At 40.6% G+C, this 27,610-nt stretch overlaps 2 protein-coding genes across 4 annotated transcripts; both read left to right on the forward strand.

Annotated features, from left to right (window-relative positions):
* Window positions 1-15: 15 nt before the first annotated feature.
* Window positions 16-7,702, forward strand: LOC117610251 (protein stoned-B-like). Its single transcript, XM_076691560.1, has 11 exons — window positions 16-603; window positions 689-1,667; window positions 1,727-1,895; window positions 1,969-2,170; window positions 2,250-2,744; window positions 2,819-3,053; window positions 3,125-3,293; window positions 3,381-3,495; window positions 3,599-3,917; window positions 3,982-4,192; window positions 4,783-7,702. Exons 1-11 carry the CDS (start codon window positions 16-18, stop codon window positions 4,925-4,927), a joined length of 3,627 nt encoding a protein of 1,208 aa, XP_076547675.1. The 3' UTR covers window positions 4,928-7,702.
* Window positions 7,703-10,303: 2,601 nt separating this feature from the next.
* On the forward strand, window positions 10,304-27,175 carry mlt (tubulin folding cofactor E like protein mlt). 3 transcript variants are annotated; one of them, XM_076691854.1, is made up of 12 exons: window positions 10,306-10,588; window positions 16,542-17,552; window positions 17,655-17,824; window positions 18,306-18,414; window positions 18,695-18,799; window positions 19,088-21,390; window positions 21,471-21,670; window positions 22,128-22,423; window positions 22,646-22,756; window positions 22,831-23,109; window positions 24,552-24,892; window positions 25,050-27,175. In XM_076691854.1, exons 2-6 carry the CDS (start codon window positions 16,554-16,556, stop codon window positions 19,238-19,240), a joined length of 1,536 nt encoding a protein of 511 aa, XP_076547969.1. In that variant the 5' UTR covers window positions 10,306-10,588; window positions 16,542-16,553; the 3' UTR covers window positions 19,241-21,390; window positions 21,471-21,670; window positions 22,128-22,423; window positions 22,646-22,756; window positions 22,831-23,109; window positions 24,552-24,892; window positions 25,050-27,175. The 3 variants fall into 3 exon arrangements, with proteins under 3 accessions (XP_076547970.1, XP_076547969.1, XP_034193386.1); XM_034337495.2 differs by having other exon boundaries at window positions 24,552-27,175; XM_076691855.1 differs by lacking the exons at window positions 18,695-18,799; window positions 21,471-21,670; window positions 22,128-22,423; ... (2 more) ...; window positions 24,552-24,892; window positions 25,050-27,175 and adding an exon at window positions 18,849-18,979 and having other exon boundaries at window positions 10,304-10,588; window positions 19,088-19,226.
* Window positions 27,176-27,610: the final 435 nt, after the last annotated feature.

The following is a 27,610-nucleotide window of genomic DNA, read 5'->3' on the forward strand; positions in this document are numbered from 1 at the left end:
TAACCTTCGATCAACATGGATTCCAAAGGAGGAAATCCGTTCTTAATGGACGACGACGGAACCGGCACGAACGACACCATGTCCGGACAAATCTCAAACCCCTTCCTGCAGGATTTCACAGACACGGAGCCACCTGCTGGCGGAGAGAATCCGTTCCTGAACTTTGGCGGGGATCAGTCGTACCAGTCGACGATCACCGTCGACTCGACCAATCCTTTTGCCTCTTTCACCACGGATACCACCGCACCGAGCACCGGCTTCGAAACCACCACCACCACCACAACCACCACCGATACCTCCTCCGCCAACATATTCTCTGAGCAAGGAACAAACATATTTGTCACGACCAGTGAATCCAGCAGGAATCTGTTCGAGGCAGAAGCCCCCGCGCAACCGTCGCAGGAAATCTTTGATCAAGCTGCGGCCGCACCAGCCCCTCCAGCCCCGGCACCAGCTCAAGCGAAGAATGGGAAACCAGCACCTTCGAGACCGCCTCCACCGAGGCCTCAACCCCCAGCACCTCCTAAGAACACCAAAGACCTGATCTTGTCCGTGACTGGGGCAATGGACGCCACTTCGAATCATCTTCTGGATCGATTACAGGTCTGTATACGTCCTCTCGTTTCCTGGCCCTGTTTATGAAATGCAGAATGTCATACGGTTAGTCTGATTTAATTGTTTATCGCAGGCGACGAGGACACCCAGTCCTACCCTGATGCATTCTCCATCTCCTACACCGGAGCACAGCTTCGCGGACCTCTTGGACGTCGACTCGAATATCCCAGACTTGATGTCCGACGACAGCAAAGGGGTAGAACCGTCACAGAATCAGGATATCCTAGACTTGTTCGATGCCCCCAATACCGACACGACCACCACTACTATTTTCTCCACTCCGATGACCACCGCGGACACTACCAGTTTAGACGCCGAAGTCGCTAACACCACCGCCGTCCAGGATAATCCATTCGCCAGTATGACGGATCAGGAAGCGACCACCGATCAGGAGGATGATGATTTTAAGTCGGACTATCCAGAAACCGCGTCTGTAACCAGCGAAAAGAGGCCCTCCATCGCTTCTACGACAGTGGTGGTTGGCTCTGAACCCGACACCAAGACTGCTCTCGACTTAGATTTTAGCAGCGAAACCGAAGCTGCTGTCACGGAAACTCAACATGCCACCACAGCTGACGAATTATTCGCCACGAGCGCTATGGACCAGTTTTCCACCACCACGACAGTGTCCGCGTTCTTCTCGATGGCGGAAACGACTACTTCTGCTCCGTTTCCAGTGACAGATAGTGTGTGCGTACCGTTTGCGATCGCCACGAGGGAGCCAATCGTGACTAGCGCACCTTCTACGCAGTCTAGCGGACCGTTTGCAACGGACTTGCTTGGCGATTTCGGCGAATCTGCCCAGGACACCAGTGGAGTAAGGTCGACCAGTCCGATTCCTGGTGCAGAGTTTCCCACTAGCGAAGCTTACAAACCCGAGGAGCAACTGGACAACTTTGCGGCCACCACGAAAGCTATCGAAAACACCAGCGATGCATTCGATATTTTCGCCTCGAAGTTCGATAAGGCTGCAGAGTCGGAGACTAACTCGGGTGATCCGTTCATGGATGCCTTCGGAGGTGGACCAACTGCTATGGACACGTCCAGTGATGGTAAATTAAATTGAAGTATATTTTCGAGCAACTTGTTACTAATTGTATACCGTTCACAGTTTGGGGAGACTCGTCTGCAGCCGGATCAGAAACAGCAACCGCTGGTTTCGGCGAAGCTGATGGATTCGACTCGTTCTTAAGCATGACTGCTCCTCCACCGGAACCGAGGATGAAAAGAACCGAATCTGCAGAATCGGACGAGGGTCCAGATTTCAGTGTATTCATCAAGTGAGCATCGACGGTTTAATCTCGAAGTTGCGCACTCGTGCCTTGTATACTAACGTTTATCGTATTCCTTAAGACCAAAAGAAGATGAACAGGCTGCGACTGGAGAGGGTGGAGTGGTACCCGCGTTGGCCCCACCGCCAAAGAGTCCTCAAAACACAGCCTACACCGATACCTCGCCTCGATTTAATCCATTTGACAAGTTTGGATCTGCACAGGACGCCATCCCTACCACAGAAACAGCTCAACCAGCGGAACTGACAAGAACAGATTCTCAGGTAGTACTTTATACATAATCTATAGTACTTTAACGGTCATTAGTACAGAGTATAAAAAACTGGGACAACTTAACTTCAGGAAACTCCACCAACACCTCTGTTCGACGAAGACGTCAGTCAACCTTTAGAGGATTTCCCAAGAGTGACGTACACCGGTGACGGTTGGGAGATGCATCTACGTCAACCTAACAAGAAGAAGATAACTGGCCAGAGATTCTGGAAGAAGATCTTCGTCAAGTTGGTTTATCAAGGCGATAATCCTGTACTTCAATTGTTTAACAGCAGAGATGACAAGGATCCCTTCCAAGAGTTACCCCTAGTACCCTCTTACTCGGTGTCCGACATAGGAGCACAACAGTTTGACCAATTCGGAAAGATATTCACGGTGAAGCTACAGTACATTTTCTACAAAGAACGACCTGGTGTTCGACCTGGTCAGGTGACCAAGGCGGAAAGACTTACCAATAAACTGAGTCAGTTTGCTGCTTATGCCATTCAGGGTGACTATCAGGGGGTGAAAGAATTTGGAAGTGACTTGAAGAAGTTAGGACTCCCCGTTGAACATGCTCCACAGGTAGAGTTTCCTTCTTGTATTAGGAAGTTTCTTATTATCATAGAACTGTCACGAGGAAATGAATCTTCCCGTAGATTTCCCAGCTGTTCAAGCTCGGTTCCCAATGTTTCGAAGACATGAAGCAATTTTCCTGCGTAGTCGAGGAAGCACTGTTCAGACTAAATGCTCATAGAGATAGAGCGCTGCATTACAAGATGGAAGAGGTGCAAATAACAGTAGTAGATGAGCTCTATGTCGAGCAGAGTGCTCAGGGTATCGTTGAGAAGCAGATAGCTCGTGTTCGACTGTTTTTCTTGGGCTTCCTTTCTGGTAAGTACTCGTAGCACCATCGCAGCCAGGGTTGCTGGAAGTGTAATGGATCGTTCATTGAATTATTCCAGGCATGCCTGACGTCGAGCTGGGAATAAATGACATGTGGCGTCAGGGTAAAGAAGTAGTGGGTAGACACGACATCATTCCAGTTGTGACCGAAGAATGGATTCGTCTGGAGAACGTAGAGTTCCACGCGTGTGTCCAGCAGGATGAATACGAAAAGTCTAGAATCATAAAGTACGTCCTTTAACTAGTCTTCGTAACAGAGTTTTAACTGTACTAACAAACTAACGCTAATTAACACCCCCTTAACCCCGTTCGAAGGTTTAAACCACCAGATGCATGCTATATCGAACTCATGAGGTTCCGAGTAAGACCACCTAAAAACAGGGAACTTCCTCTTCAGCTTAAAGCCGTAATGTGCGTTACGGGTAACAAGGTAACATCGCTTTCTCTCCTATTTTCCAAGAACAATATTTTCACACTTGTTAGTGTTGCGTTATATCCTTGTAATCTGAACCTCCTGTTCTTTGGGCTGGCAGGTAGAGTTGAAGGCAGACATCCTTGTGCCTGGATTCGCGTCAAGGAAACTAGGACAAGTGCCCTGCGAGGACGTAATGGTCCGTTTTCCGATTCCAGAGTGCTGGATCTATCTATTCAGAGTCGAGAAACACTTTAGGTACGGGTCCGTCAAGTCGGCTCATAGAAGAACTGGAAAGATCAAAGGTATAGAGAGGTTCCTTGGGGCGGTGGACACACTGGAACCGCAACTGATGGAAGTTACCTCGGGTCAGGCTAAATACGAGCATCAACATCGTGCTATCGTTTGGAGGATGCCCAGGTTACCGAAGGAGGGCCAAGGTAATTCCTCTTGATTCCTTCAGTTCGCTGTTAACATACTATAATTGAAACCTACTATCTTTAGGAGCGTACACGACACATCAACTGATCTGCCGCATGGCTCTTACCTCGTACGACCAAATCCCTGAGAATCTCGCCGAGTACTGCTACGTTGAATTTACGATGCCTGCGACCCAAGTGTCTCACACCACCGCGAGAAGTGTCAGCCTTCAAAACACTGACAGCGACGCTCCACCAGAGAAGTATGTTAGAAATCTGTCCCGACACGAGTACAGGTACGTCCTTTTTAGATAAGGCTCTTCTTTAACCTTTTGCCGTACTTTGACGAGTCTGACTCAGTTCTAACATGAACTGTTGTACAGTAAAACCTGGATAAATGCAACATTGAATGCCCAGAATCGACACCTCGCCTGGATAAATGAAACCTTTGAAACCAGAGCCGACACCGCGACTGGTTTTGATTTCGATCTCTCTTGCTTTTCGCCACTGTCTGTCCCTTTCTACGTTCACGCTTGGCTGGTCGTCGCGTGTAACTCGAGATTCGACACCTCGCTTGGATAAATGCAACCACTGGGTCCCAATCTCGGTTGCATTTAAATTAGAAATAATTTAATAGATAATTTCAATTAGAATTTGCACAACCAATTTCCTTGATTTGCCTCAATATTATAGCAGTGATTAGTTAGCTTTGGCAGAAGCAAATGCTGAGAAAATGGTACGGTAAGGAGTTTTAATAATTAGAAGAAGAAAACTTGAATTTTCTCTTTACAATGGTAGATGGTCCACTCGTCAACATAATCCATTTACGATTGAAGCATTCATTAATATTTCAAGAAAATAAATTTTCTCATCAACTGTCAATTAGGGTTGGAATCGAGCACACTCAAGGCGAAGGACCAGCAGCATACGTAGCGGCGACGTTTACAAGGAAGATCCCAGAGACAACAACGGAGGCACCGAGTGAAGTGTCAGACGCGGGTGCCGAGTCCGATTCGGATTCCTCCGATTAATCTTCGCTGTCTGTATGTAAGGTAACGGGTTAAGATGTTACGAAACTAAACTAACGAGAGTCTTATAAGACGATAAAGAAAATTGCTTGCTAATAGTATATACAGAAAAAGAAAGAAAGAAAGAAAGAAAGAAACCGATGCCTGTGAATCGACGCACGATGCGTTTTGCGGGTCATGGATCATTTCAAGAATGTGATTTTCTGTAGCTTCAAACGCACATCAGTATTACAAAGTTTATAGCTGTGCCAAGTGGGAGTGTTATTCTAATTACGCATGCGTTGGGAGATCATTCCTCTTCAGGAAGGAAGAACCTTTTTCCCACCGCTACTTTCCCTCTTTAGCATACGTACAGCATGCAATTTTAGATCTATGAAGGATATAAAACAGGCCTCAACGTCGATATCGAGTATGTTTCTAGTTGTATCGATGACAATTTCTATCCCAACTTACGCTTTTAATCCTTCTCCGTGACGCAAAGCTCCGCCTTTGGCTTTCGTTCTCGCTTGGCAAAACTATACCGCAGGATACCGTTCGCGTTGTTTCGCTCGTTTCGTGACCCACGAAACGCTTGTCGCCGTGTGTTGTTCATGTAACAGTTAAAGAGAGATATACATATGAAACGAATAATTTATAAGGGTGGACAATACTGATTTTACGTTCAGTCTAGCTTGATAAGTAGTTATACGCACTCGCAGCGAAAGGCTTTGCGCCGCGGGCAGCATGTTTCAAAGACGGATATACAATAGACATTTTATTATTTTACATTTTAGATTCCCGATTGTTTAGAGCGTTATATTATTTATGTGAAATTTTTCTTATTCTGAATTAATTTATCAGAATTTTTCATTCGTTTAACCCAGGGATGGGCAATTGTTTTGGCTCGGGGGCCACTTTATGGAAGCCGTGGTTAGCGAAGGGCCGCATCTTTTAAAATGATTATATTCATTAATTAACTTTGCATTTCAGAAAGGTATAAATTGCACCATAAATTGTCCTAGGGGAAAATACGAGAGAAGGAAATCTCGGTTCAAGGCGGATTTTTCTGACTGACGGTGGGGCACAAAAAAACTCTTAGCGGGCCGCTATTTGCCCACCCCTGGTTTAAGCTATTTCAATGTTTCACAACATTTTTAAGAGTATAATTGTTATACAATCAGTCAGAAAAATATCTGTACACTTTGTTAAATCATAATAGTTACAGTATTTCATAGTATTTATCATTATAAATATATAAAATAATGTAAATATTATTTATTTATTATTTTCTGTGTTAAAATTACGCGCAATACGCTAACTGAACATTAACAAAGTGTACGGAGATTTTTTCGACACAGTGGATATCGCAATAACACGACGATCGGAGGACAATAGTTGTTAATTGAACGGACTCGTTACAATTCGAAGGATCGTACCCGCGTATCGTATCGTTTTGAGCTTGCAAATGATCTATATCGAATGTTATCTAGTCGTTTTTAAGAGTTAGTTTATTGACATTAATCGACGGTTATTAAGCACGTAAGTAGACGATAATTAATCAAAGTTTGCCTGTTTCGAGAATGCGTGTTGATGGAAGTGTGAGAAATCTAGTCGTTAATTTATTTGAGCGCTTTGCAAATGATATATCTAATGACGTATACAGGGTGTTCAATTATAGGTGGGCATAGTTTAAGGATGCTCATCCATAGCCGCACATCCTGTACAGTCGTTTCAGTTTCGCGTTTTAATTTGTCGAGAATATAGCAGTAATGTTGATTAATCGAAATTTCCCGCGGTTAGATTAAGTGAAACGAGTGTGTATTTATCTGCAGATAAGGTAAGATTATTCTATAAGAACGAAAAACTTAGCCACGTAAGTTTCCGTTGAGGTTTTACCGATTTTTTGTTTCACATTTTTCCTCCTGCAAAGGAGATCAGAAGAGTCTATTCTAGTCCTTAGCACGTAAGAAGATCGTATGACCATTCAGGTTTTACACCAGTCATACGTTAATGTTAAGTCTATTTAGGAGCTAAATCGATTGAATCAACGACGTTCAGTAATGTCGACCGAGATATGCCAACTAAAGTAATAGATAATTAGAGCTATTAATTAATAATGTCGATTGTTGCTCTGATCCGTGTCAATGCGAATACAGATTCACTAGTTTAAATCTTTGAGCGCGCGTTTTCTGAAAACGCGCTTGGTCAAACGATCCATCGAATCGTGTCAGACAATACAACTTAGCTGCACCGGATAGAAAAAATACTGCTGAAGGCTGTATGATATATAAATATTGTATTCCGCTCTTTGAAACAGCGCAAAACTTTTCGATCTGCGGCATGATGGTCTGTTTCCGTTGGTACATTAAACAAGTCCCGAGGGAACTTTCCCTGCGAAAAGTTCGACCCAGGATATGACGTTTCCAGCTCGTGATCTCAATTACGTGTAATATCGCGTTATCTTGGGATATCCAAGGCGGCGTTTGTGTATCTAAAAAAGAGAAGATTCATTTAAACACACGATGCATGTATAGATATCTTAGGAAAGGTATTTAAATTAGAGGATATGTGCATTGCCAGCAAGCCTACCGATGTTTCTTCAAGTGTGATTAAAAACCGTGCGATTGTGCGAAAGAGAAAGAGAAGTAAAGGAGAGGTCGTTTTGCCACTTCGAGGAGATTGTAATTCGAGTTTCATTTTTTAAGAGAGGATAAATTGATTGTTTTAATTAAATCTTAGTCTTACGGTATATGAGATTTCGGTTGAACATTGCCTAAAAAAAAAGGAACAGATTTTATACACTTACTGGTTCCTTAATTGAAAGCATAATTAGATCTGTCGACCAGTGGTAGAATTATAAACCATAATCATGAAAGATACGAGTCAGAGATTGATCTTCTGTTTAAAATAATCATGGAAATGGTATAGCAGGATAAGATGGTCAAAAATACCCTTGAGCCGATTTTATTGAGCTATGCACCATTTAATAGGTTATTAAAAACAACCATTATACACCAAGTTTCAACCCTACGCCTCAACCGGAAGGGTAGTTAGAGGGTAAAATCGAAAAAACGCTTCTTGCCATATTTTCCCTATTTATTGGTATTCAAAAAATCTGAAAAAATTCTAGAATATTCTAAATATGTTTCTTTATAATTGTGAATTTTTTCAAATTTTTTAACTACCCTTCCGGTTGAGATACAGGGTTGAAACTTGGTGTATACATAATGGTTTTCTTTAATAAGCTATTAAATGCTGCATAGCTCAATAAAATCGGCTCAAGGGCACTTTTGACCATCTTATCCTGCTACATCCTTTACCTAAAAAATTTTAAGTTATTAGGTAGACATATTATTGTGTTCGAACACTGTGCAGTTGCTTTCGATAGGATGTTACTGGGGCTAAAAAGAGTCGGTAAGGTAGATATTAACATATACGACCTCCATTTGTTGTTGCTCCTATAGATATCATCCCTGACTTTGCGAAAACTTATTCCTTTACATGCGTATGATTATTATTAAGCTGCGTAGCCTTTAGATATAATCCTGTTAACTGAAATCTGTAACGATTAATTGTAAAGAAAATATTAGTAGTGTCGTTGTTGATCTTATTATTATTAAGCAAGAAGAGAAAAAGAAAGAAAAGAAGCGAATGTTCTGTACAGGTGAAGAGGCTCTGTAAAGATGCAGTTTATGTGTCACGCTAAGATCGCTAATTACTAGAATTTAAAAAAGAACGTCCGTTGTTGTATGGAACGAGTAACGAAGGAACACAAACCCCTTGAAGATGCATTTTCGCTTCCCGTGTAGGGTATGTGCGGGTACCCGATGTTTTCCGAACCGCCCCGACTAGTCGGGTACCCGACACATTAGTCGGGCTACACATCACTATTCCCGTGTAATCGTCGCCCACCATGACAGATCGATCGATAATTTCGTCCATCAAGCTTTTTATCAATAGCTGCAAAGTGAAATTTTGTACCAAATTTTCTCGATATTTTAGTTAAACAATTCAAAATTACTTACTCATTTATTTACGTTGTTTCTTTCGATCGTTAGCCGACCAAATTTAATTTCTTTACCACGCGCAATAACCTGATATATCAACGAATAAGAACATAGTGTCGATATGTACTTGGTAAAAAACGATAGCATTTAGCACCATCGATTCTTCGAGAAAATCGAAACTGTTTTATTTTTCGGTGAGTGCTTCGATATGTGGTTAACAAATATTTTTTTTTAATTCCGTTAAGGATTAACGTTGCGGACGCGAATCTCAATCTCGAAAAGTTTATAAGACCAGTTGAAATGAAGAAGGACACAGAATATAAAATGTTTCGTTTTGATCGTTGTGAATAAGTTGAATATTTCTGACAGCAACGAGTCTCGAAATAATGGTAAGCAATTAATGATCGAGAGTTTCGAAACATTCCCTGAAAAATGGAGGTACGGTACACGTACCTCTAATCTCCGATCTGTAATTTATAAATATATAAATATATAAATATATATACAGGAACACGTGTATGTAATGTCGTAATGTGTAATTAAACATGTATGTATGATCTGTAATTGTGATCTAATAGTAATCAATGCGATGTATACAAAATGATAAAAGGAAGAGCGAGAGAGAGGGGGAGGCGCCGATCGAAAGGAGCGAGTTTCTCTTCGTATATGTATGTATTATAATTTCGCAAATGAGAAACGAGAAAATGACAACTTTCGAGAAATTAGACAAAAGCAAGTGTAACACTGTTAGCTAAAGGTATTATTGATAAATTCTATGTATCAATAAATAATATAAAATTGTTTAAGCGACAAAGTTGGGTTAACAATGCATCGATTTTTCAAAAGAAACATCATCAATACTCCGCTCATCATCTTTATTTTTTAATTTTTTTTTAGTCATGCTCGTGGATTTTAAAGCAGAAGATTCTAATACATCCTTATCTATATTCAAGTTTTAACGAAATTTTGTAATACTAGTGTCATTGATAAATTACGAATGCACGTTTCGTAAGTGATCTTAATCATCTTAGAAATTCTTGTTCATTGCATTAATTGATTTCTTCTTCCTTGACACTGAAATTCCTACCGCACCCTAATTGAATTATTCAAGCAACGTGACAAGTATCATAAAAAACATCTGTTTAATTAATTAAATTTGAACAATTGTTAAGTATTTCAAGTAATTTAAATAACTCATTCATGTATGCTGTTTAAATATTGTTTATTCATGATATTGTTTAACACAAAATTGTAATACGGCGACGCGCTATTGCGGGATGTGATTCTACGATTGGCTGAACGCCTAAGCTCACGTGACCAGTCTGACAAGAAACGCGCATGCGCATTACCTTCGGCGTTGTGCGGGAATAGTGGAGTTAGCTCCCGCCACCTCTACAACCATAACCAGAAGCGCAACTCAGCTGTTTCTGTTTACTAAACAAAGGAGCCAGAAATCAGTTCAACGGTGGACGGCGAGCGGCACGTTTGTGTGTCCGTACGCGACACCACATTCTACCTAACCTCTTCGATCAACCAATATAAAACCGATCTCGCTTCGTGATCGCAGGTAAAAATCGCGAGTGCAACCAAACCAGGATATTCTTTGTAGCCTCGTCGACCACGGGATATACGTACACAAGTATCAGAGGAACGAGCGTGAAATAAAACGGATGAAACAGTGAGTACCTGTAACATCGAGCTTTAAATACACACGATTGTATACGTTATCCAGAGCCAAGACAATCCTTGACCCGATTCTTTCGCGATATTCTTATACTACGTCTTCATTTTTTTCCCGTTCGGTCTTTCTGAACTTGTGCTTAATCGATCCAACCTAGCACCACGATGAACGTACAATGAACGTTGTTCTTTTAGGAGTATGTAACGCGAAATTTTCCACTGGACGTTGATTAAAGAACCAGAAATTAAATTATCGGTCTAGATGGTTGTGGTGTACCGAGAAACCTAGTTAATGGACGCGCCAGAGGTACGATCCTGGTAGCAAAGATATTAAATACGTCGTACTCCGTTTTGGAGTAATCGAATTGCTTTGAAATTTTCCTATGATTTCACGGGTTCTTGCTACTGAAGCATATTTTCCTACGCGTTGTGCGTTCAAGCCTTACATAATCGCCATCAGCTGTGCGCGCACAATTTACGCTTCTAAAGCAGCGCGCTTTGACAGCTGGTAGCGTCATATTTTTATCACGATGCATTTTTCATGGAGTACTATTTTTCAACGTAATCTTTATTAACATGTAATTCAAAATCTGTTAAACTCTCCTTTATAGTATGTTAAAGGGATGTCTAATTTATCGGCAATGAAAGTGATGGTTCATCAGTTATTAGGTTATATTTGAACGTTGTTCAGGAATTCATTTTTCTCAGCAGACGCGTAGATCAGATGAAGGTTGAACGATTGAAAATTGAATTTGTAAGACATTATTAACGGCAGCATGATAGTATGAACGTTTGTAATAGTTTTCAGAATGTATTACACGTAACGTTAAAGCTGAACGATAATAGAGCGTAAAAGAAGCTGGAACAAAGAGTCACGAATCGTGAGAATTGCGTCGATCCTTGTCTACTAACTTCAAGGCCAACACAATTGAAAGTACAGTACTTTTAACACGTTCGTTCGAACATAAAGAAGCGCAAAATTTATGCAGTTTCAAATGGCGCGTCTCAATTTGCAATCTTCCTGGAAAGTTACTTTTCATTTTTTTTATTTTTTTTTATTTTTTTTAAATCATGTATCAACGTTTCATCGAGTTATTACGAAAGAGCAATGCTTGACGTCTTACTGTGCATGTTGCATTGTAAAACTGATTAGATAAATCCGATTTATATTGCGACATCGTTATCACGGTCATTCGAGTACGATCAATTGATTTTTCTTCCGGCAAAGAAATGAAAAGTTCTTTCAACAAGATCAGCGTTCATTGGAAAATCTTTCTTCGGAGCATTTTTATCGGATCGAACCGTTTTAGATGGAACGTTTGCGGAAGACGCAGGTTGTGTAAACGAAAAAGGGATTTTACGCCGGGAATAACGCTTCTGTAACGTTTATAGTTACAGTAGGCGTGTTTCGATGCCAAAAATACTCTTATAAATAAATGATTAGAAAGCATGCCGCGTGTTCGGACGTCTATTGTTCTATGATGCGTATAGCTAACTTTCTGATTTATTTTCGAATAGGCATTTTTCAAGGAAAACAAAGAAAAAGGAAGGATATTAAAATTAGTTGAAGCATAGTATCGATCGATTGGACTGTGTTTCCGAATGGCTCCATCAAAATTGAGAACTCAGGTTCGGTATGTAACCTAAATTGACTACAAGAAACCGATTAAAGTTGGTTTCAGAGCTGGATGTCTTACCGTTTTCGAGATATCGTGGTAAGGTTAAGTTAGGTTTGGTTAGGTTCTGTGTATGTGCATATCGAATAGCGCATGCGCAGTATTGAAGAGCGCATGCGCAGTATTAAAGAGCGCATGCGTAGTATGGAATAGCGCGTACGTAGTCCCAAAATTGTACAAAAATTTCTTACCACGATATCTGAAAAACGGTAAAACATCCAGCTCTGAAACCAATTTTAATCGGTTTCTGGTAGTCAATTTAAGTTATATACCGAACCTGAGTTCTCAATTTTGGTGTTCGGAAACTTATCCATCGATTGATCTATTCGAAACGGTAACTCTGCAGTCTGCAAGAATTGACAAAGGGTCGATGTGATCGTGTTAAATCGTTGATCCGATGAAGTGCAAGCAAACCATCGTCGCGTCGGTGAAGCGTCCTCAGTTCAAAAGGGAGAGGCCTGGTATAATACGGACGAGGCTAGCACTTTTGTGTAGCGAACGGTGTTCAATGTATCTCTTGTCGACTTTCACAGAAACATATGTAGATGTAATTGCCGTGCATCCATGTGAGACACGCTCTCAAAAACCGAGAAACGAACAAAGAATACGTGCGCAGCGCTTACCAATTTTGCGGTAAATCAATGTCTCGAAAAGTAAAAAGCGTAGGTTAACGATAATCCTTATTTTTCAAACCTTGAATCATTCGATGATTATGACGCAGTTGTATGCGATTTAAACGGTGATTAATCGTGTAAAACGCGTTACGCGTAATTGATAGATTAAGCAAAGAAAAAGGTTGGGAAACGCTGCTAACATGTATCCCCCCTGCGGTTACGTGGTATATACATTAGAGAGGTAGATCTATGCGTGTATCGTAAATGCACCACTGTAGAGGTGTGTCTCTGTAAGTGCGTGGCAAATACATCTATACACGTGCATAATGCTCGGGTCGTGAGCAGAACGAACGGCAACCTTGGGCAAGCGAGTAATAATCCGAGACAGGAGAGCATTTGCGCAGCATACGGCCACCGGACTTTCGTCGATATTTACTTCTGCCGACTATACATATTGGTAACGGGGAAAGAATAGATCATTGATTATCTCGAGGCAAACGGAAATCTTCATTCCGTTAACACCTGCGAGGCTGCGTGTACCAAGAAATCTCCGCGTTTCGCGTTAACTCATTAACCACTTAACTGCGGAGTTTAGTTTGAATAAAAACTCCTCGCGGTATGCGGAATTAAACTCAAGCAAAGAAGTGTATACACGTCGACCGCAAAAAAGTAAAGCAGAAGGTGGAAGAGTTACATTTTTATTCGATACAAAATTAACACTACATTGTTGGAAAGATTATTATTATTAAAAATTGTCAAAAAGTTATATAGTACAAGTTACCGAGCGCAGTTAACTGGTTATTTCTTAATATACACACAACTTTGAGTATTAATGGGTTAAAGATTCCTACGTAGTTTTATTTCAGCCTCAAGTTAGAAAGTATCGTTTATCAGTTTTTGTTAGCCTCCAGAACTTGAACTAAAATGATTAGGGGAGAATTATAGTGGAAAATGGTCGAGAGGCCTCCAAGTTTTCTGCTTCATATCTCGCAATAACTTTCTAAGTCCTTGAGCTACGAAAGAGTAATGCAATATCACGGTCTGCTCGAAGAATGAAAAATCCGGCAAACTAGTTTCCTTTATACTGTTTTACGATTTTATTTTCCACTCGAAATTGATTGATTCATACAAGACGCGCTTGCAAAATATCCCAGCTTTCCGATTGACCCAGTAGTAGTCGGCTGCTTCTGTTTGACATTTCGTAATCGTCAGTGGCAGCGTATATTTAGCTACACGCGTTGCCCCTGCGCACCCGGCAACCCGTGAATTTGTTTGATATCGTTGAACCGGCGCTACTACACCGGAAGTCGATGAATAGTCAGCTGTTTGAACCACTTGCGCGACCTAACTTCTGTAACGATTGTAAAAGTAATTCTCTAAACTTGTTTTCCATCGAAACTTCACCTTCGTCTTTCTCTTTGTTTATTTCCGCGATCGAACCGGTTTCATCCAGAATTTTCAATTCAATTTGTACCGTCGGTTTTACGAATAGTTGGCGCGTAAAATCATCAGCCAAGGAGAAAGTAGCCTATTCGTGTTTAGCATTGTTACCCCGTCCGATGTTAGTACAGTTAACAAATATTGCAGTCTCGTGATGCAACCAAACGCATTGTGTAATTTGATTACAATTATTTTACGTACTGTCAATTTGAAGAAACATATTTTTATACTTTCTAACATTTGAATGTAATTTCAGACTTCGGATGGACAAATGCCTTATTCCTGACCTATCTTCCTACTCTTCCATCGAAAAGGAATCATCCTGAAGGACCTTCCAATATTTCCTCATCATTCAACATACACCGTCCGGCTAATCGTATCGACCTGTTGTAACACGATGGCTATTCAAAATTTCTGTTCCAAATGCTTGAGCAACATGGTTCAATTTTAGAATCGTTCGAGTACTTCAAGATTTATCAAAACAGTTACGTCGTTCAGTGTTTTCGAGACTTCTAGGTAATTATTCATTTTTGTAAGAGCTACCGATTATTTACTATAATAATAATAATAATAATAATAATAATACAATACAATAATCTTCCCCCTTTTCGGTAGTTTGGAATGCGTTTCCGCATATTCTTGTTAGATAGTTGAAAGTTATAAAATCGTAGTGACCATGAATAAGAAGACTTTGTATATGGAAAGTTGGAAATTTCACAAGTATTTTGGAGAGCAGGATAATTAAGCATATGGCTAGAAAAGACGCGTGAACCGCAAGGGTTAATGAAACGGTCGATAGGAAACCGGTTAACCGAGCATCCAGGATTGAAACCAGATTGAATCGACTGGAGTAACATCGCTAGGCTTCTACATAGTATGCAGCAGCAACACGATGCAACGAGCTGTTTCTAGTCGGGCTTCTCTTAGGCAGACCCGTGCACGGAGAAAGTTAATTTCGCATGGCCGTTGAACCGATATCGCGATTACGTGTAGGGGAAGCAAGGGAGTAATGCAACGACTATTATGCCGGGGTCCACTGCCAAGCGTCGATCACCCAACGAGACTCCTCTTTGTTCCGATTTTCCAGTGGAGATGAAACCCGTTGCGTCCCCCAACGAAAGGATACTCTTGTCTTTCAGTACAACGTATACTTTAACGCGGCTGGAACGATATAAAATCACCGTTAGAAAGCGAGAGATTCCTATTGCTGCCTCGTATTACGAACTACGGTTTCGTGATAAATAGAAAGGACACTGGTTGGCGGATGTCCAAGAATCGCGAACGCGTTTTTCACTGGCACGTAGGATCTATGCCAAATTGACGCAACTGTTCCCTTCTCGTCCGCGTTGTCCGAACGATAATCCGTAATCGCCCTCGTCTTGGTTCGTTGCACCGCTGCGCTTTTAACTTGTAGGATTTTTCGCGTGAAAACCGTCTACCGCATTCCATTCGCGCGATTCCTGGTTCCTCTTAGCGTTGTCTTTCATTGGGTATCGTCTTCTACGAATCGTCTGACGTAGAAGATACAGACACGATCACCTGTTGACCGAGTCTTCCTAGAATCGCCTCTCGTACACCGTTCTTGAAACACTCCGTATTGTTAACCTTTAACACAGTGAAAGTCTAACATTCAAATCGGTTTATGCGCTATCTATGCTTGCAAAAATGATTTCCTCGATCACACAGCATAGCTGGGGGTATCTAACCGATGATGGTATACGCAGGATTGATTTAGGAGGTTGATGTTAAAGTATCCCAAAGAGTACCTGGAGAAACGAATGAAACGAGATACAAAAGAGCATAGAATAACTGCGTGGGTGAAGCTCGTTCGGCTGTGGAATGGTTTTCCAACGTCAACAGGGGAACCGGTACCGGTTTTTCGTGGCGCAAAAAGACAATACCGCGACCTTAACGGATATGGTCAGACAAGATATTCCGCGTTCGACGTCGTCCTCGAGGATCCTCGATCCGCGTACTTTCTTTTTACCTCTGTTGCCCCTTTCTTTTTCTTGTACCCTTTGCCAGCGACAAAAGCAACCTTGCGTGAATATCACTCACAGACTCTTCTTTGTCTCTTCTTTGTTAGTCGATGATGCTTTGAAGTTCTGGCCAATGGTGTTGTTTTGTAAGGCATAAAAATCGATGCTACTATGATAGTTCCTGTATCGACAGAAACAGATCCATTATGGAAAGTATAAAATTGACGTATGGTTGCTTTCAGAATGCAGTAAACATGCCGTCGTTGTTGGAAGCGCTGGAGCTTAAGTACGGTAGTTCAACGACCGACTGCTCCCTGACGGACGAGGAGACAGAGTCGAGCTCGCCGAAGGCCGCCCTCTCGGTCAGCATCTTCATACCTAAGAAGTCACCCCGTCACACGGTGCCGGCGTTACTGGTGTTACAAGACTGCGACATCGAGTCGGCCGGGAACGACGCGGAGAAGCTTCGCAATAAATGCAAAAACGTTGAGGAGCTCGATCTAGCGCAAAACAAGCTGTCCCAATGGACGGAGGTGTTCGGTATTCTACAACACATGCCGAAGATCAAGTTTGTCAACTTGAGTTTCAATTGTCTGGCGGAAGTTCTTGAGATCAAGCACGGTAGTTATGATCTGTTGAAGAATCTAGTTTTGAACGGTACCAGGGTCTCCTGGTCGACGGTCCAAGGACTCGTTCGGCTCCTTCGTAATCTCGAGGAGCTTCACCTCTCCCTCAACGAATACAAGACGGTCGACCTGGACTATCAGAAGTCAGAGAACGGTAACGATTCGCTAAAAAAGCTCCACTTCACTGGAAATCCCGTTGAAGTATGGAACGAGATCTCCAAGCTGGGATACATCTTCCCGAACCTGGAGAGTCTGGTGCTCGCGGAGTGTCCGATAAGGTCGTTGGCCCTTGTGGATAATAGGAACTCGAACGAGGAGACGTGTTCGAAGAAAGAGACCGAGAACCTTAGCCAGGACAACGAAAACATGAACAACGTGGACGTGGAAGAGAATACCGTAGACGAGAAAGGTAACAGGATATTCAGCGAGGTGAAGGTCAACTACGATAGGTCCGAGTCAGAATCAGAGTCCAGTGGCACCACCATTAAGTCCTCCCACGATCCTTTTAGGAAACTTAGGTTCCTAAATGTGAATGGTACCCTTTTGTCCACTTGGGACGATGTGGAGAGATTGGCCAGATTCCCGGCGCTGAAGTCGTTGAGGATTCAGGGCTGTCCTCTTTTCGAGGTAAATGTTCTGAAAACCTTGTACACCGCTAATTCATGCACTTTATGTATCATCCTGTAGAGCAGCAAAACAGCAACAAAAATTGTTCTTTTTTCGTTACAGAGTCCTCGAGAGTACACGGAACACGAAAGGAGAGAACTGTTAATCGCCAGACTTCCAAACGTGGAAACGTTAAATGGCGGTGGCGTGATATCGTCACAAGAGCGCGAGGACGCTGAAAGAGCCTTCATTCGATACTACATGGACAAACCGGAAGCTGATAGACCCGAAAGGTGACGCGTTTCTCGCCGATTTTAACGAGTTTCATGACCTACCGTTTCAGGAAAAAATACTTCTTATTCTCCGCGTAGTCTTAATACCAATGTAAATTAGAAAAGAATCAATGTAAAAATCAACGAAGAATTGTATTTAATGCAAATCGCTGCTAAATTTGTCAGAATTTTAACGACAAGCGAACTCTGGCGTCTGAGAAATCGTGTCTCTATTTAGAGTCTCCTCCTTATTTCCTGCTTCGCCATTTTTATATCTTAATTTCTCGCTCGGTGTCTCTATATCGTCATCGTTATTCTGTTTGCATTCTAATGTTAATTAGATTCGTAAGTGTGTCATATGATTTACACCTGTTTTCTACCCTTTACCGCTGTCGTTTCTATTTCAGTCAAACTAGGACCCATAAAGTTATTCTAGTATCGTCACCATTGCAGACGTCGCTGGTAAAATATATCTCGAGCTAACCCTGTTCCTTGGTTTCAGGTATTCCGAGCTTGTGGCTATTCATGGAAAGCTGGATCCTCTGGTACACGTTGACCTAACGCCAGAGAAAAGGGTCAAGGTCACGTTCACTTACGGAGACCTGGTCGAGGTAAATTTACAAGATAATTTGACTTAATATCAGGGTCGGCCCTGAGATTTCAGGGATCCCGAGCTTTAACATTAAAGCTTGTATAATTAATTTAGATTAGCATTTATGTACATCGATTAATATTCAAGTAAACATTACTCTTGCATTCTTTGACGCAAAATCGTCTTATCAGATAAACAAATCAGCTTATTAAGAAAGAGTTTACAAAGCAGTTCAAGGATGAAAATAGTATCAATTTTGTAACTTGAAGTATTATTAATATTAATTATTATATTTGTAGGTACGATCTGTAGATGTATACAGAACTGTTTTCGAGTTGAAAACTAAACTGGAGACAATGGTTAAAATCCCCGCTAATAGGATGAGACTATTCTACGTGGATCAGGTTTGTTTCGACAAGTTCAGTTATTAAGAAATCCTTCTGTGCTTTACAGAACGTTTGGTTCCTCGAGAAGCCCCATAAAAAACACGGAATCACCATCTAGAATTTACAACAATTTCCATGACTCCTGACTCTTGATATCCCTTCAAATTTTCCAAACATTATATCATGAAATATTTTGAGGTATAATTGTAACTTGATACTATATTTGAAGCTTCGTTCATGTGCCATTTATTTTCAAACGAAAAATGTTCAAAGAGGTTTTATGTTAACATAGTTATATATCTACAGGTGATGAAGGCACAGTATGGACCAGAAGAAATGCTGTATCCGAACAAACAATTGTATCGGTACAATATTCGAAACGGCGACGAAATTATAATTGACAGCAAACTAAATCGCTTCGTCTCGACGTCTTCGACTACGTCTTCCATTCGTTCCTGAAGAAGATTTACCAGCGAATCGTCGGACGATACGAAACACACCTGACGGTTGTTGGAATCTGATCTCCATTGATGAATCCTACGGTTCAAAGGACGAGTTTGCTTCGATCGTAGATCGACCACGAACTTTTTTACATATACATACACAGAGTAACTGTTCTAGCAATTGTATTTATCGATTGTTCAGGGTCGAGGAACGTATCGTATACACTGAGAACAGATGGAAGAAACGTTATGAATGATGAATGAATGCCCGAGGAGAAACGAGGTGGGATATTCACGCAGTATGAACGTGTAAAGTGAAATTTGGATTAAGCAGATTCGATAGAGGCGACGAGCAAAACTGTGAATACACGCAGGATAACAAGTGTATTATATTCGTCATATTTTTACGAAAAATTTCAATGGATACAAGCTCGTAAAGCATAGAGGCTCTTCGAAGCTTCGCATTAATCTTTAGCGTAGATTTCAATCAAGCCTACGGGAAGAGTAGAAAAAAAAAAAATTGTATAAAGTACTTATAGTTAAGTAGTACTCGATTTACAAATTGTTTTCAAGTAGTACGCGTTGTCTGTTGCTTCGAAAGATGAAAGTTAACACACCTTGACCATTGTACAAAACAGAGAACCTGGTGACTCAATGGTCGACTCGATTGAGGATGAAACATTAAAAATTCATATAGATCTTAATGTCGTTGTTGGTTTTTAGTAGAGTTAACATTTTTTGTAACGACAAAGGCGATACAGCTCGGTTACACAGGTGAATTTAACTGTGTTAACAGAGATAGTGGGGAGTTGAATGATCGAACTCGTGAATAAATTTCTAAACGTGACACGGTCACATAATCGCAGAACAATGCAACGAGCGTGATGATAGAAGAAAGTTATCGAAGCTGCTGAATAGAATAAACTATTTTTATAGATTGCAGCCGTCTGTGTGTAAGATTAACGTGAAGAAATCGATACAGCTTTGTTCTGTTTCCACTAATGACGAACACACCAAATTTTGCTTCTTTTTGTTATTTTTTTCTTTGGAGAAGTAAGACCTTGCTTTATGATGTAGCAGCTTAATTAATTTAAAATTCATATGTATGTTTACATAGGTGGTAGAGAAGAAAAAATGATTTCTGAATTATGAAAAGAAAATTATATCATAATTTTGGTGTGTACTTAATCTTGGAAGTTATCAAGATAACAATGAATTAAGTATGTATCGCTATATTCTATATTTTTAGTTTGTAATTCATAACATGTCTTTCATTATATTGATTTCTCTTTTGATGTTTGTAAAATGTCCAGGGTGAAGCCTCGTTATCTAATGAAGTCTGATGGATATAAGACGTTGACCTTTTGCACTTGTATGAAAATTATGATAATTAGAAGATAACGTACAGAAAAATAAGTGGAAGTAATTGGCTATACGTTGACTGATCTACAGAGTTTAAATTATTACTATTTAGTGCAAAGGGTTATATAAAGGAAGACACGAAGATGTTGCACGTTTCAGTTTAGTCGCTTGCAAAGTTGGAACCTTGAAGAGTCACTTAGTGCCTGCCTTTTAATAGCGTAACTCGAATACTTCTAACACTGCCCTGTAAATACCATGAAAACGCGTACTTCAAAGCATCTTCGTCGACTCTTCATGGTATAATTAATTCGGTTGACTGGTATGTGTATCTCGTCCTTGGCATTGGAATATTTTATGCTTCATTGGTAATTATTGAATCAGTTATATTTTTACAACTGTATTACAAATTTCGACAAGAAAACCATAGAGAACAAGGGAGAGCGTGTAAATATACTCCAGTGCATGGGAAACAATATATTCATCAAAAGAGAAAGAGAAAGTTCATCATTGACGAGGAAAGTCGGTCAATGTAAATCTTTCAGAGATGGAATCTTGCATTGCGAACATTCTTGAACGTTGGATTTCAGGGTGATCTGAATGGATCTGAATTGTTCCATAGAAATGGATGAAAACCCTGAAATTCTACGACTTGTATGTGTCTAGTCTCGGAAAAGGAACCCTGCATTGTTCTCGTTTTATAATATGATCCTTTTTTGTGCTGGCGCAAATGTGTACGTACTAACGAAATAAAATCTTTATATGAGACGACCCGTGTTTCTCTACACGATGTCGAAGCTAAATAATGTTTGTATTAACTTTTCAGCCATTTACTGTTTGAGATTATTTAACAAGATTGAAAACAATTTTATGGGGTTGAATTACAGGTCAATGATCAAAACAGCCATCAAAGAGCGCCAATAAAAGGAAGATGTTTACGAACTTGGTTTTTGCATGTGGCTGCATAGGATGTATCTGTTTTGACCCGTGCGAGGAACATTGATCGAAAGCGACCCTTGGTGCCAAAACAACCCTAAAGGAGACGCTGTGATAATTTAGTGACGACATATATTAACTTGAATAAAAAGTAAAGAAAAGCATTCTTTAGTAATGTTATATTCATATATTTATTAGTCAATGATTTTATCTCTTGAAATTCAGCAGGGGATGGCTTTGCAACTCGCGCCACCTCTGTTCTTAGGGGTGTGTGCTTTTATTGGATACCAGAGTTGGGTGCCTAAATTCGAGCACCCTGTATAATTATTTCTGCAATTGTAAAATATTCGTTTAGCTCTATATTTACAGAGAATGCATTTAAACGAAATCTGATAAAATGTATGCAATCATTAGTACCTCAAGTCTGTAAGGATACTATAGTATAAAGAATATGTTAAAACATTAACAGAAAATAATTCTACAAATCTTTCATTTTCTTTTTGAGCTGCTCTTACATATAAACTCAAATCAGGATTAATTTTAGAACTATGCAATTTTGTTTGATGTCAATTTCAGATCAACCCCTTTCATGTTTGAATCGATTTCAGATGCTTTCTTGTACACACCGGCGGACAAGTAAACAATTAACGTCGTCGTGAAATTCTGTTCGATTACATGGTGCACTGTCCGATCCGGAATAATAGAGAGGCACGAGGTGACAGCTCGTTACGAGGCTCCACTTTTTTATTCCTTTTACCTTTGAAATTTTACGACCGAGTAGGATCGTGACTAATCCTACCCTGGGGGAGGGTGCGCCCCTACTATCCGCTAAATCCGCACAGAGGACTATGCTGATTCATAGGCCCCGTATCTCCAGATTTTCAACATGTTCTTTCTACCAAAGGTGAATTATTTTATCATATATTTATAACCAACTTTCTTATCATAATTATTCTAAAACCATCTTTACATATTTTTTGATATTTAATTTGCAAACACCCTATAAATTGTGTTGCAAAGAAAGTGTCCATTATTACCATTATTACCACCTTGTCCTTCATTATTGCCCCCTTAATTTACAAATACCATGTATAACAACACAGCTACAATCATATTAATTTTGCAGATCCTCTAGTATCCCTGGTATTTATGAGAAAATTTCAAAACTGCCGGTGTTAGGAGATGGTCAATGGCCCATCGCCAAGAGACTGCACCCCTGGCACAGAGCAGGCAGTAGGTAAGGGCAGCGAGTGCGCGGTGGAGAGAGTACGCGAGCATGAGTAGGACGTGGGTCGTCGTGTGTCGCTGCAGAGGGCCGAGAGAGCGGGTCTCCCGCGGAACACAGCTGGTACGGACCGTCAAGATGTAAGGTGTGGGCAGAGAAGTGACGGTAGCCGTTGGCCCAGGCCAAGAGAACGCACGAGGAAGAGGAACAGGAAGAGGAGGAGGAAGAAGAAGAAGAAGTAGTAGTAGTAGTAGAAGAAGAATCGGAGAGACGACCCGATCGAACGGACGATCCGGGAGGATGGAGTAGCGGGAACCAGGGATCGATTGCTTCCCGATAGTTGGCATGGAGGACACGACAGTGGGGTAAGTGAGACACCAGGGTTCTCGTTTCCTTTATACCTTAACTGTCCTACATATCTTTATCTTCGATTGACTCTTTATCAGTTTTCACTACGGATCTCCTGTTCACCAGGCTCGATCGAGTGTGTAAGGACGAGCTTGAAAGAATAACGTGAAAGGAAAGATGATGAGACGATGAGATAGTCAGTGAAGAAGAAGTAGATAGCGTACAGGATGTAGGGAATTTAGATCGAAATATGGCTCGCCAGGAATGAAGATGCGATACAGGACACGCTTTTCAATAATGAAAAGAATGATGCTTCGTGGAAGAATGAGAAATTCAGAATTCGCTTGTTTCTTATAAGACTGTTCTTCAAAAAATCAAATGACCTCTTTTCAATAGTGTACACCGAGTTCAGTGGGCTACTAGATAGTTGCATTTGTTTTTCAGAGAAGAACTATTGATTTTTTTTAAATGGTGACAGACTTGTTTCTTCTGCTTTTTAAAATTTCTGTTTTCGATAATTCATCGACTTACCATTTGAATTCTTATCTGAGAAGAATTGCAGTGTTTTATCATCTTCTTCTTGGTATCGTGTGATCTGAGATTTCAGATCACTTCTGTAAAGATTCATTACAGTAATTGATAAGGATAACTAATGGAAATTCAGTAATATTCAGTGATATCTGCAAGTAGATCAACGTGTTATACAAAATGTTTCTTACGTAAAAAACGTCGATTCTTTTTTACTCTCGTTCTTGTTGTACGTTTCAGAAGCGACCCTTTTCATTTTACCGAAGCACGCTTGTCCCACACCCCCTAAAGTCGTTCACCGTTCATGGAGACGTGAAACGAGCGTGCTCGACTCGTGTCCTGAAAGCGCGTGAAGCTTTCGACGCGAATGGTCGATGGGGGTTTCATGGGGTATCGAGTGGTGGAGCGTCGAAGTGCGTCAATGGGTTAAGAAGGAACTTAAAGCGACCCTTTCGCTTCGATTCACTTTCTCCTCGCATCAAACAATTACTTTGTACAATTAGTCGCCTGCGTGACAATTTCAAATGATGTACATCTAACCGTATTAGTTAGTTATAGTAGATTTTTTGAAAATAATTCATAAGGTCATATTCCAAATTGCATCGCTTCCATCATGGGCGTTGCGTTGAAAAAAAGCAGGCCTGCAAACAATGCACACTCATCCATTGTCCATGAAATAACCCGAGCGTCGCTCCGTTTAAGCAATTTTTGTCCTCTCCAGGCTGGGGATCTATTCGGGACGCGTTTAGAGGAGTTCATTGTATCGTTGAATCGATCGAAGATTTTATTCTCCCTCGTTGCTACTTCGAATCCTGCGTATCGATCAGTTTCTAATGAATTTATTGACCTGTTTCTCGATCTTCGCCAAATTTCTATTACTTAAAATATATCGTTTCGGTTAGCGGAAAGTTTCTCACCAGTTTTCTTTTAGCTATCCTTCTGTTTCGAGGAACATTCCGTGGCTCTGCGAAAGATATTCCAATGGGATCGAGAGACGTATTGTAAGCGTGCAGTGATAAAATCGATTCGTCAGCGCCGACGGAAAAATATCCAGATGGTAACGGAATTTTGAATGCCGTCCGACGAGGAGGACGTTTATAAATAAAATTGAACGGTCAGGTTTGCTGCGCAACCATCTCAACTTCTAATACGTCGAAAGATAAAATGTAGCAACGTCATCGAGCAAACTCCCGCTCACGAAATGCTCCCCTAGAGGATCTACATAGTTGAACACGGGGGAGGATAACTATAGCAGTAGAGCAGGAGTTATAGGTATATAATACTCGCTGATCCTACCACTATTACTACTATAGTAATTTAATGATAATCCAGTAACAATGTAGTTAGCGGCATATTAATATTAAGTAGCGGAAGAAAATCTTAATCTAAATTGATATAACAACTTCTTTTTCATTGTCTGCGAAACAAGGTGTACCAAGGATCGTGCTAAAGAGTGTCTAGCGTTTCTGTATAAAGCGATAAAGGGGCGAAACTACTGGCTACCTTAATATTAAACTGCTGCCGCACGCAAGGAGGTGTATCGTATCGACCACTCTTCCTTTGATTCGCTGTAATTGTAATAATGAAATCCAACCAACTCGATGCTCGAGTATTTATTCCGTCTTCTCATTACCGTTAGTACCATCGTGCAATTAAGGATCAATTACACGGTGTGTAAGGACGGTCATGTTGGATCATAAGTAACGAGGTGCTTGCCTTGTCGCTTGTCAACCGTAAATTGCTCAAAGTATGGCACGCAATCATCAACGAGAGCTTTCCATCAGGGACTAGAATTGTCTATGGGTTCTCTGTTTACTTGGCGTCACGAGTACTGTCCATTTGGTTATTACTGTTATATTACCACCTTGCTGTATAATCTGCTAATAGAAAGATTTCCAGAAAACGCCAAAGGGTTGAAATACGAGGAAGACGAAAAATCAATGCTCGAACCAGAGGGAATCGATTAAGAATAGAATGAAAACGAGATCATAGGAAGAGAGAGAGAGGTGAAATGTGAGGAAGGTAACGGGTGGATAAATCGTTGAAACCACGAGGCTGGTGCCGTTTCATTATTCATTTGGCCGACGGAACGATTATCGGCTATCGGTGGTTGACGATCGCCACCTTCCTCGTGTATGAAAAATAAAAAAAAGAAAATTATGTCTGCTGTGTCTATCCGCATGTATGTACGTACGCGAACATCGTGTAACCGCTAACAAGGCTTTTTCTATTTATAGCACCGTCGTCGTTCCCGTGTTACAGCTTCGAGAAGCCTCGACTGTTTTCCGATTTTCTCCATCAACCAACCTTACCTACCTACACCTGGAGCTCCTCATCTATTACTGTGATGCACTTTGTTGTTGTTGTTGTTGTTGTTGACACTTGGAGTGTATAGTCTAGAGTCTAGAGGATCTTCAAATTTACAACTAATAGTTAAGCAGGATGTTAAAATATTGATTTTAGAGAAAAAAGTTTCAAACAAAAAATGAAGCTCGTAAAAAGCTCTTTGAAGGGGGTTGAGGGGCAAACGAAGCTTTGTCGCCATAAATCTCCTTTTAGGAACTTTCTTCTCTAATCAAGGATAAGCTTTGGCGAAAATTTCAGAAAAATCGGAGGGTTGTCATTTTGAACGCTTGTAAAGCTTGGTTGTTATCAGAGGACGCAGTTGAATTTTCAACTGTCTTAAAGATCTTCTCTGTAACTATAAGAACTTTCGTTCCAATGTTCTCCCCACGTTCTATTTATCTCTTCCTTCGGGAATAGACACTTTTCTGATATTGGCACTATTCCATGCTTTTGCGGCCACTCCCACGCATTAACCAATACGCTTGGTTTCCGTGCCTTAACATTCAGTCGTTCACCTTTCCAACGGAAAGCACTGTATAACACAGATGTAACTTGGAATCTTCTTAAGATCAATGTGTTAAAAATTTACCAAGATTCTTATCAGAAAGAGCCCATTACTGGCCCTTTATTTTATTATTCTTCTGTCTTATTCTTGAACCATTTATTAATTCAGCTGGTATTTGCAAGTAACATCTGCTATAATAATTGACATTGACATAGTAGTGTTAATACAGGAGCTGATATTTACAGTTTCATCGTAAAAATCGGTATACCGCAGAAATCAAAGATGAGACGTTGATCGATCGTTTTTCAATCGCCAGAAGCGGCTGTGGTTTGTTTTAAAACGATCTCACGTTCGCCTGAAAGTCACGAAGACTTCGTTTAGCCGACATTTCCTTTCCAGACGACCAAACAATTAATTTATCGAAAGATTGGAAGCCGTGAAATAGATTCAGACAGTGAAACGTTCTTCGTTTTTTAACAACGATCTTTTTCTATCTTTTTCTTCGTCATCAATTTCCTTCTGTTAGATACTGGAGCTGAGTTATGCTTATCACGTAATCCGAAGGTTGTTTCGTCAAGAAAACGAAGACGAATTTACGGCTGAACAGGGTGCATTTAACAGTCTGAGCCCGTCGAGACTTCGTTGCTAATTGGCTCAACGTATCAACGACCTTTCTCACCTGCCGAGTTCCTTTTTTTTTTTTTTTTTCTTCCCTTGGCTTGGACAGAAAGAGCTTGGAACGGACCAGTTTACTGGAACATGTAATTTTTTCATCTTATTCGCTTTATCGAATTTAATAATTGGCATTAGTAACGTTGTTAGGATAATTAGTTGATTCGTGGAAAATTTAATAGGATTGATTATCTGGAACTCTCTGTTTGATCTAATATAATTTTTTCTTTCATTCATGAAACAACTCGGTTATGTTATTAATGTTTATGTAACGTTTTATTTTTAAATTCATACTGTGTAATGCTAACACGTGGCACGGAATGATTGAATATTTCCTGAAATAACTCAACTTCGAGTCGAAATATTTTCCTTTTCCATTGTTCTGACAGGAAAACGGTTGTGTTTCGTTTTCAAGGGAACAACGAAAAGAAATGACGAGAGGATCGACGTCTCTAACTTCTTGGAAT

The sequence above is a fragment of the Osmia lignaria genome, chromosome 13, assembly GCF_051020975.1.
Source record: "Osmia lignaria lignaria isolate PbOS001 chromosome 13, iyOsmLign1, whole genome shotgun sequence".
NCBI lineage: Eukaryota > Metazoa > Arthropoda > Insecta > Hymenoptera > Megachilidae > Osmia > Osmia lignaria.

Excerpts from the sequence above, each read along its gene's own strand:
- LOC117610251 (XM_076691560.1), top strand. The coding sequence starts at position 16 with ATGGATTCCAAAGGAGGAAATCCGTTCTTAATGGACGACGACGGAACC. Across the intron at positions 604-688 it reads ATCTTCTGGATCGATTACAG|GCGACGAGGACACCCAGTCC; the intron begins GTCTGTATACGT and ends TGTTTATCGCAG. Across the intron at positions 3,496-3,598 it reads TGTGCGTTACGGGTAACAAG|GTAGAGTTGAAGGCAGACAT; the intron begins GTAACATCGCTT and ends TTGGGCTGGCAG.
- mlt (XM_034337495.2), top strand. The coding sequence starts at position 16,554 with ATGCCGTCGTTGTTGGAAGCGCTGGAGCTTAAGTACGGTAGTTCAACG. Across the intron at positions 17,553-17,654 it reads AGGGCTGTCCTCTTTTCGAG|AGTCCTCGAGAGTACACGGA; the intron begins GTAAATGTTCTG and ends TTTTCGTTACAG. Across the intron at positions 18,800-19,087 it reads GACTATTCTACGTGGATCAG|GTGATGAAGGCACAGTATGG; the intron begins GTTTGTTTCGAC and ends ATATATCTACAG.